We start from the raw sequence: 10000 nt of genomic DNA, 5'->3' as shown, positions 1-10000 counted from the left end.
GGCGCCGAGGTCGGTGGGCGTAGTACTCGCCGGACACCAGCCGTCGCAGGTGGTCCGCTGGCAGAGCTTGGCGACGCACTGTGGCGCTGCACCGCTCCAATGACCGTCCGGCATGCACACACGCTTGCGTGTGGACCCTACCAAGATGTGAGTGTCTGGGCACGAGATGTTCACACTGTTGCCCAGTGTAGTCGCCGGCACTGCCGGTGTCAGGATGAGACCGTCGACGGCAAGTGTTGCCATGCCGCAGTCCACTGGCACACAGCGCGCGGAGAGGTCCGACCAGTTGCCATGGTGTTCGCACACCGTACGGGTGGTGCCCATGACGACGTAACCGTGGCGACACGAGAACGACGCCACGCTGCCGACGACGAGGCTTGTTGCCGTGACAACCACAGCGTTGCCGACGGCTGGCGTTCCGCAGGAGACAGGTTGGCATGAGGGCATGGATGCACCCCATACGCCATTGGACATGCAGACGACACTGCGCGGGCCGACCAGCACGAAACCAGGGTCACAGCTGAAGTGAAGGGCACCGCCAAAGTCGCGGTGTGTGGTATTGAAACTGCCGTTCAGGATGGACACCGGCGTCGGACACTGCTTGCGGATGCAGAGCGGTGCGGACGTTGTCCAGGTGCCGTTAGCCTGGCAGGTGGCATTGCGCATGCCGATGAGTCGATAGCCGGGGCTGCAGAGGAAAGTGATCTCGGACTGGTAGAGGAACGTGCCCACGATACTGACCATGCCGTCGGCGACGCGATGGCCGCCGATGTTACAGGATACCGGCGAGCCGCAGGAAATTGGGACGCACTGCGGCACCGGCTCAAGGATGGTACGCAGCGCTGTGCACTCCACGCGATTGACGGCCAAGTCGACCTGGTAGCCCGCATCGCAGACCACGTGTGCCATTGCGCCGAACGCCAGCGTGCTGAAGAGCGGCTCGATGTGGCCGTGGTTGATGCTGAGCACGGACAGGTCGCACTCCACCGGCCGGCACTTCAACAGCGTGTCGTTCCAGTAGCCGCCCGCCTGGCAGCCGAGCACCCGGCCCCCGCTGCTGTGCTCGTAGCCGCGTACACAGCTGTACAGTATACTGTCCCCGTAGGCCAGGCCGCCGGGGCTGCTGGAGAAGACGAACCGCTGCGTGTTGGGCGCGGTGCCCGGGTCCATGCACGGCTGTCGGTGGCAGTTCAGCGCCATGCCGCTCCAGGTCTTGTTGGCCAGGCACTGGCGGGTGGAGCTGCCGCTCAGCGTGACGTAGCCCGTCGCACAGCTGTAGTGTGCCGTCTGGTTGAACGTCAGTGATGGTGGTTTGACTGAACAAAAAAAGAAAAAAGAAAAAAAGATCGCACCAGACACAGCAGAACCTAACGTAAGCAAACATGCATTAGCAGTTTGTTGTGGGATACCAACATGCCTACAGACAAAGCAACGGGGTGGGGTGGCAGAAGCGAAGGCAATATCAAAGTGATTACAGTGCATTTCAAAACTATAGACGCGTAGGGTTTTTGAAATATTTCAAATTTGGCTGGAACTTTTTGAGAATAGTTTTCGGTATATTGCTCAGGATCGCTCCACAATTACTCTCATATAGTTTCTAAAGGATTGGATAACAGACGCCCAATTTGGAAAATTTTATGCACAAAGTGATCACAGATTTTATGTGGTATAGATGCGGGCATAACGGTTTTTGCCTAGGTACGCGTCTATAGTTTTGAAATAGACTGTAGCTACTGTGCCTTTGTTGTGCCAGGAGATGTTGATGTGTCGGGAGTTGTCCGTCCAAAAACCCAAAAAAAGAAAAAAAAGAAAAAAAGAAGAAAAAAAGAAGAAAAAAGAAGCTTCTGAGAATCATAACATCATAGACAAGCCATGTGTTGATGGACACAAACCATCAAGAGACTCGATACCTCATCATCAGCAACCAACACAGCCACCACCCGGATTCGAACCGGGGATCTCCTGTTTACTAGACAGGCGCTTTAACCCCTAAGCCATGGCGGCAAGCACACAACTAGCAAGTTCTGATCACCTCTTATCACAACACAGTCACAACATACATACACTCGAGAGTCCATAACCATACATGTAGCTGTGGCCTGAAAGTTACTTCGTATGGAACTTAGGCTGCGTTTACACGACAACGCTGGGGGCGAAAACGCAACGAAATCCTTTCGGATCCATGGTTCATTTACACGGTACGCGGAGCAAAACGTAAAAGTTGGACACCGAAACGGAAGAAAACCAAAACGCTGGCCAAGGTGGAAGAATTTGAAAAGGGAAATGTTGTGCCGGATAAATTTGGGTGTGTAAACAGTCGAAACGGTGTGCTGGGCCTGCTGGCCTTGTTTTCCGTCACGTTTGTTTTGTTTTCGGCAGTTTACACGGATCCGACAATCCAAAAAAATGTTTTTACAATTTTCGTCATGTGACGTGTGTTGTCGTGTGCCTGTTTTCAAACATTACTTGAGTGTGATTGGTGCTTCCACGGCAACACTTGGCACATGACAAACTTTGGCGGGTTCTTTGCTCTCGTGTAGACGCTTGAAAACGATACAAATGGAGACCACTTCGGATCGGCTTTGATCGTGTAAACGTACGAAAACGAAAGAAGAAATGCGGGACTGAAAACGGAAAACTGGCCGTGCGTTGTCGTGTAAACGCAGCCTTAGTTCATGCACAAAAACTTGGAGTTCGCACCTGTACTCGAACAGCAAAATTGGATATGCCGCCGGTATGAGAGACTTTCGGTTTTAGTGGATGAGTGTCGCACAATCTTGGCTGAGCACTCTTAGAGAAATCCGCACTGCCCAATTGATATCCGAGAAAAAACGTCAGAGATGATACTCATGCACCCAACGGTTTGACTGAAATAAATACGGTGCGCTTTCTAAGTTACCTACCGACAGCGGTATTGGGAAGCACGGCGTAGTTGCCACACTCGATGGGCATACACAACGGTGTGGGACGTGACCAGACCAGTGACGAGGTGCAGGTCAGTCGCGACACGGCACCAGGCGCCAGCAGATAGCCAGCGTTACAGGTGACATCCACGCTGGCATCGAATGTCTTGTTGTCGCTACTGAGAGCACCGTGGCTGGGGGCTAGCAGCGGGCTGCACATGAGAGGTTGACAGTAGGGTAGCGACGCCGACCAGGTACGACTGGACGTGCAGGTGATGGAGGAGGCACCGACCAGGGAGAAGCCCGGCCGGCAGCTGTAGTGCAGCGACTCGGCGAATGATAGGTTCCCGCCACTGCGCACGGCGTTAGCAGTATGGCCTGGATCTGCGCACTGGATAGCTGCAGATGGGCGGAGAGACAAACATGACATTATCAGAACAAGAACTGTAAATCGATGACATCGCCAAAAGTAAAACTGTTTAAAAAAAATGAAAATGAAATCACCGGATACAGAACTGATGACGATGAAATCACCGGGAGCAAAATGTATGACGATATCACCAGGCAGAAGTAGAATTTTGCATCTTTTGTATCCAGTGTTCACCGGCTCTATCTTACGCAAACCTAAATGTAATTTATTGACCGGCTCCACACTGCACAGTCCGATCGAGTGACCAGCTTCACACCGCACTATCTTGTCTAAACCAGCAATAAGAGAAGAAAGGCAGCAGCCTGGTGCAGTAACTTACGTCGACAGTTTGGCGAGGCGTGCGACCAAACTTCATTACTGGTGCACGTGACATTATCTGGATTCTTGCCATCCAGCTCAAAGCCGGAGTTGCATCGGAAGACGGCCACGTCGCCGAAACGATAGCCGTGATTTACGCCGAGGAATCCGTTGGCGGGCGGTGACGGCGGGTTGCAGAACTTGCGCGAGCAGATCAGACCGCGACCGGACCACGAGCCGCTCGCTAGGCAATAGCGCACCGTGTCGCCGTACACCGTCTGGTGTCCGACGTCGCAGGACGAGCGCAGCGGTGCTCCGTTGTACTCGCCCAGCAGAGTTGGCAGCTGTTGCAGCACCTGGCTGTTGGGCTGCGGAACGGCGCACTTCACCGGGCGACAGCGCGGGAACGGCGCGGACCACGTCTGGTTGTGCTGACAACGCACACTCAACGCGTCCCCGGTTACGTAGCCGTCCGCACAGGCAAACATGATCGCATTCGTAACGGTAGTGTTCGACGTGCTCGTCCGGTGTTCGTCGGTGTTGTTAGGCGGTGGGCACTGCTGAGGCAGGCAGCGCGGTGTGGTGCTGTTCCACTGGCCGTTCTCCATGCATGCCAGTACGTGTGCACCGACCAGGGTGAATCCCGTTGGACAGGAGAACACCACACTCGTGTTGTAGATGTTTTGAGAGCCAGTGAGCATGCCGTATGGCTGAGCGGTGAGAGCACGGCACTGGACAGCTGTAAAGCCAACAGCAAATGTCAAGACAAGACAAGACAGAACAATAGAGAGGGAACGGTATCATACGGGTGCATGGTGGTCCAAATGTGTGTGTGTGTGTGTGTGTGTGTGTGTATGCGTGTGCACGTGTGTGTGTGTGTGTGTGTGTGTGTGTGTGTGTGTGCACACGTGTGTGTGTGTGTGTGTGTGTGTGTGTGTGTGTGTGTGTGTGCGTGTGCGTGCGCGTGTGTGCGTACCAGGAGAAGTTCTTCTGAGTATCTGGCATTCATACTATGCACTACATGAACACCAGCACCGCTAATACACACACGCACACACGGACACACACAAACACACACACACACACACACACACACACACGTATGCACGCACGCACGCACACACACGCACACACACACACATACACACACACACACGCATTCACCCACCCACATTCACACACCCACATTCACACACCCATCCTTTTGTATTCAAGTTACCGTCGTAGGCTTACCAGAACAGATGGCAACCGTGCCGTTCCAAGTCCTGTCGGCCTGGCAAAGGATGTACTCATCCCCGGAACGCACGAATCCTTTCAGGCAGACAAACTGCTGGACGTCGCCGAACAACAGGGCGCTGTTGGCACGGTAACCATTGGGCGGCTGGCCGAGATCCGGGCAGGAGACTCGCTGGCACGTGGGCTGAACACCGCTCCAGCGGCGATCCGCCTGGCATGTGCGTCGCACCTGCGGCTCACCGGAGGCTAGCTCAAAGCCACGATGGCATGTGATGGCGACCCAGTCTCCGAACAGGTGTGTGCTGCCACCGGGAGTTACCGTCGCGTTGGCAATGGCTGGATGTGTTTCGCACGATACACCTAACAAGCAGCACGACAACAAGAACAATGTGCAGGCGTGTCGGACGTGCTACGGCCACTACGGTATTGACCGTACAGTCAGACCTCGCTTAACCGCACACATCCGTTCTCCACAAAAATATTCGGATAGGCGAGGGAACCGGATAATCCAACGCACATACTGTATGTATGCATGGCATATGCTGTAAATTGGTAACCAATGATTTTTTTCGGATGGCGAGGGATCCGGATAAACGAGGACTGGATAAGCGAGGTCTGACTGTACCACTCTTGGCCCCTAGTGCCCTGTGAAATAATACAAGGCACTGATTTGGGCTCTCAATATCGAAGTATTTCAGAGGAGCCACCCGAACCCCACAAGTAAATTGTGTGTCAGGTGGCTGACCGCACAAACACCTTCCGACACCACTAAAGTGAGAAGCAATTTTATTGTCTCATTCGTACCCGACATTCGTACCCGACAATGGCAATATCGCCGAAACATGGCAAGGTGAGAATTGGTGCTGTCCTTTGCCGTGCTTTGGAAATGGGTGTGTCCAGCCAACTAATTTCTACAAGAACAAAGATACTGGGTTAACGGGTTCCATAGACAACGCCTCACACCCGACACGCATTCTTGTGGAGTGAGCCGGAAGAAGAAAAGCCCCGTGACTAGCAATCTGTATGCCTGCATGCCTGCATGCCTGGAAGAGACACTGATTAATGTGCATATTGGTCAGTAGGTGAAACCCTGGTGAACCCATCAGCAGATAAACTCAGCGCTGAAAACCAAAATACACACACGCACACACACGCACGAACACGCACGTACATGTGCGTGCATGCGTGCGCGCGCACACACGCACACGCACTGCGTGCTAACAAGCAAAGGACTTACGGCGACAATCCGGTGCAACTCCACTCCAGGTAGAATTGGCCCGGCACAACACACTAACGGGGTCGCTGGTTTCAAATCCATCCTCGCAGGCAAACGTTAATCTTGATCCGTAGTCAAACGACTCGTCGCTATTGCTTGAGTTCATACCGTGTGTTATCATGGTAGTGTTGGTATCCAGTGGCAGGGCTGCGCAGCGCTTGACTGGGAAAGGAAGAGAGAACACACATGCATTCACGCACGAGCGCATGAAAACACACACGCACGCACACACACACACACACACACACACACACACACACACACACACACACACACAAACAAACACACACACACACATGACGCACGCGCATGCAAACACGCAAACACGCAAGCACGCATGCACGCATACAAACACACACACACACACACACACACACACACACACACACAGCGATACGGGGGTGATACCCATGTTGGATTGGCTGCTTGTCACTGAGCTTGAAATGAGAACCTTGTACTAGTACATAGTGTGTACGGTGTACATGGACACACGTTTTAGCATAGAAAAGCAGTGGCACTCTCAGCAGCAGCAGCAGCAGCAGCAGCAGCAGCAGCAGCAGCAGCAGCAGCAGCAGCAGCAGCAGCAGCAGCAGCAGCAGCAGCAGCAGCAGCAGCAGCAAGACGCATGAAGTCGGCAACCGAACTGATAACATACTTTTGCACTTGGGTAGAGTTGAATTCCAGGCCATGTCGCTCTGGCACACCACGGCGGAAACCGTGGTGCCGTCAAACAGCTGATAGCCTTCATTGCACTCATACACACGCACCGACATGTACGTCAGGCCACCGGAGAGCAGACGTGCGCTGTGCGGTGTGCCCAAGTCTGGGCAGGTTACAGGCGTGCACTGCCGTACCAGGCCGCTCCACGTGCGATTGGCCCAGCATTCAAACTGCACCGCCTCCGCCTGGCCCGGCATGATGTAACCTTGGTTACACTGCACGGTGGCCAGATCTCGGTAGTAGTGCTGCGATGGATAGCGCACGTAACCGTTGGTTACCGGGGGATACTGGCCGCATGAAATGCCTACATGAACACACCGAGCAGGAACAACAAACATCCAAACATTCGTCAACATGTGTACATGTCATCATGGTCACGTTGTAAGGCACAACGAGTGAATGGCAAGGGCAACCTGAAAGCGCCGGAAAGCGTACGCACGTGATCGCTTCGGGCCAACATCGATGTGCCCTCCAGGTTTCACTTTGAAAAAGTAAAACTCCTCTGGCTGCTCCAGCCTCGAGGTCGGAGCAAGCAGAACATGTTCTGGCCGACCCAGAACAGGTGCAGTCCCAACCTAACGCGCTGTTCTGGTGAATCCTGTTCTAGGTCGCACCAACCAGACGCACCCTCAGTTAGCCTGAGTTTTCCACATCCGCAGGAACGCCGCCACCCTCAAGAATCAATGCGCAGCTGCAGCTCTTTTAAAAGCGGTGGGAGGCGAGTAGATCACACCCGCCACAAAGTGATCAAAGACAGACAAATCCCATTCCCTGCATCCATGACCATAATGTACCATAAACACCCCACACAGCCACCTGGGCATGGTCGTCTGGTGTGTTGAACAGTGCATTGCTGATCCCAGTGTACTCACATAACACCCCACACAGCCACCTGGGCATGGTCGTCTGGGGTGTTGAACAGTGCGTTCCTGATCCCAGTGTACTCACATGCATTACTCATACCTTCCATATTTGGCAATGCGCAATTTGGCTTATTTAAAAGAGAAAAGAATCGAAGACAACATGCAGAGGGTGGGTTCACCGCACACTCACGTCTACAAATGGGCGCTGGGTTGCTCCAGGCACCCGTGCCTAGACACCGCACACTGGTGTTGTCGCTGCTCTCGAACCCAGACAGGCACTGGAAGGTGATGAGGGTCCGGTAGTCGAGGCAGCCGTCTGCGTTGACAGCATTGCTCGGCGAGATGGCCGTGAGCTGGGAGTGAGCGCTGGGTGCCAGGCCTGGACATGTTACAACTGATGAAAGAAAGGTACAGGTACAGAACACATGTACCGTAGTGTCTCGTATTAAAGCCTCTCTCATACTCTCTCGTAATAGAAACCTGTTTTGAATAGAAGCCTGATTTTCAAGATGCACTGCCGGCACATAAGCCTGGTTTTAGTGTTGACATAATAATAGAGAAAATTAGCTGTCTTATATAGAAGCCTATCTCATAGATGCCTGCAACTTTTCCCCACGAAAGTCATACAAGCCACGGCTTTTATACACGACTCTAAGGTGCTGGCCCAAACAAAAGCAAGACAATCGTCATTATAAGCCACGGCTTTTATACACGACTCTACGGTGCTGGCTCGAACAAAGGCAAGACAATCTGCTCCAGAATACACATACTGAGGACAGAACAGTAAAAACCTGTCAAGGAGAGCACTGTGATGAAGGGAGCATTCTGTTCAAGAACAAAACATGTTTTAAAATGCAGTCCGACCGGTGCGCACAAACTGCATCCTTTGAATTATACAAATTGCGTTCTCCACTCAGTGACGGTAGTCATCATTCAAATACATGTCCTGTAAACTAGTACAGTTCTGGCCAGAGCAATCCAACCGCTTGGAAAAAAAGTAGTGCCGCGCTCAAGTGTGCAGAGTGGTGTGTGTGTGTGTGTGTGTGGTGGTAGGTTGGCGTCGCTCTCGGCGCTATTATATTCACGCCGTCGGATTTCTCCGGGGAGAACTGTGGTATAGCACGGGTTATCATAGTAGTGATGTCATGTACAATATCCCGTGATGTCAGCAGCCACACACTGACTACTTACTTTGGCAGGATGGTGGTCCAACGTGCAAGCGTCCAGTCGCCGTGCAGTGCTGGTCTCGAGAGCCCAGCAGTCGATAGCCCACTTGGCATGACCAGCGAATCACGGTGCCAAACCGCACCCGGCTGACTCCGGTAGTGTTGTGCTGTCCGGGGTAGGAACTTGAGACATTACTGATCTGACATGTTACAACTGTGCGCGCACGCACACACGCAGCATATGTACACACACACACACACACACACACACACACACACACGCACGCACGCACGCACGCACGCACACACACACACACACGCACACACACGCACACGCACACGCACGTACGCACACACACACACGCACGCACACACACACACACACACACACACACACACACACGCACACGCACACGCACGCACACACACACACACACACACACACACACACACGCACGCACACGCACACGCACACGCACACGCACACACACACACACACACACAGCATACACAACAATAACAGTGACAAAGATAAATTCAGGTATTAAAGCGAGTTTCGTATTGAGCACACAAACACACAACATTGGCTAGGGTTAGGTGTTCATCAACGTTTCGTTGCCATCTTATAAAGGCCAGACATCACAGGAGGAAATCAAGTACGCAAACAGACAGAGTGGTTTAGGAATTCATCACAAATGCAAAGCGTGGGGGGGGGGAGAGAGAGAGAGAGAGAGAGAGAGAGAGAGAGAGAGAACACGCCCAGTTGTTGAGTCAGCGATACAAGATGGTACAAGACTAGCAACTCTAAGCGCCCACTGACCTGTACAATTAGGTAGCTCTCCCTTCCAGGTGCTATTCGTCGAGCAAAGCAAGACCTGAGAGCCTGCCGTCAACACATATCCATGGTCACAGGTGTATGTGACTGCACTAGAATACACCCACGTGTTGCCAGTGTAGTGTGCATTGGGCACGGTCGGGGGAGCGGCGCATTGCGACGGCAGGCAAGCAGTGGCGACGTAGGACCAGGTGCGGTCGGCGCGACACTGGGCGCTGGCCGTGCGCCCTCCGCCCGGCTCCAGCGTGTGGCCGGGCGGACAGTGGATGTGCTC

The 10000-nt window shown here is 53.3% G+C and overlaps 1 protein-coding gene and 1 non-coding gene across 2 annotated transcripts in view; both read right to left on the bottom strand.

The window, feature by feature from the left end:
• LOC135820089 (sushi, von Willebrand factor type A, EGF and pentraxin domain-containing protein 1-like) overlaps nt 1-10000 on the bottom strand; it is a 26102-nt gene that overhangs the window by 6746 nt on the left and 9356 nt on the right. The window contains exons 12-20 of the mRNA XM_065333396.1: nt 9712-10000; nt 8917-9105; nt 7916-8119; nt 6798-7166; nt 6104-6304; nt 4864-5226; nt 3653-4369; nt 2904-3302; nt 1-1316 (exon numbers count right to left, since the gene is read on the bottom strand). The exon at nt 1-1316 is cut by the window's left edge and continues 891 nt beyond it; the exon at nt 9712-10000 is cut by the window's right edge and continues 80 nt beyond it. Of these exons, the coding sequence (XP_065189468.1) occupies nt 1-1316; nt 2904-3302; nt 3653-4369; nt 4864-5226; nt 6104-6304; nt 6798-7166; nt 7916-8119; nt 8917-9105; nt 9712-10000 (4047 nt within the window). The remainder of the gene's footprint in view (nt 1317-2903; nt 3303-3652; nt 4370-4863; nt 5227-6103; nt 6305-6797; nt 7167-7915; nt 8120-8916; nt 9106-9711) is intronic.
• Nucleotides 1932-2004, bottom strand: Trnat-agu (transfer RNA threonine (anticodon AGU)). The gene has a single exon. It is a non-coding gene; the product is annotated as a tRNA-Thr (tRNA).

Source organism: Sycon ciliatum, chromosome 6 (assembly GCF_964019385.1).
Source record: "Sycon ciliatum chromosome 6, ocSycCili1.1, whole genome shotgun sequence".
Lineage (NCBI taxonomy): Eukaryota > Metazoa > Porifera > Calcarea > Leucosolenida > Sycettidae > Sycon > Sycon ciliatum.
This window is presented reverse-complemented; position numbering and strand designations above follow the sequence as displayed.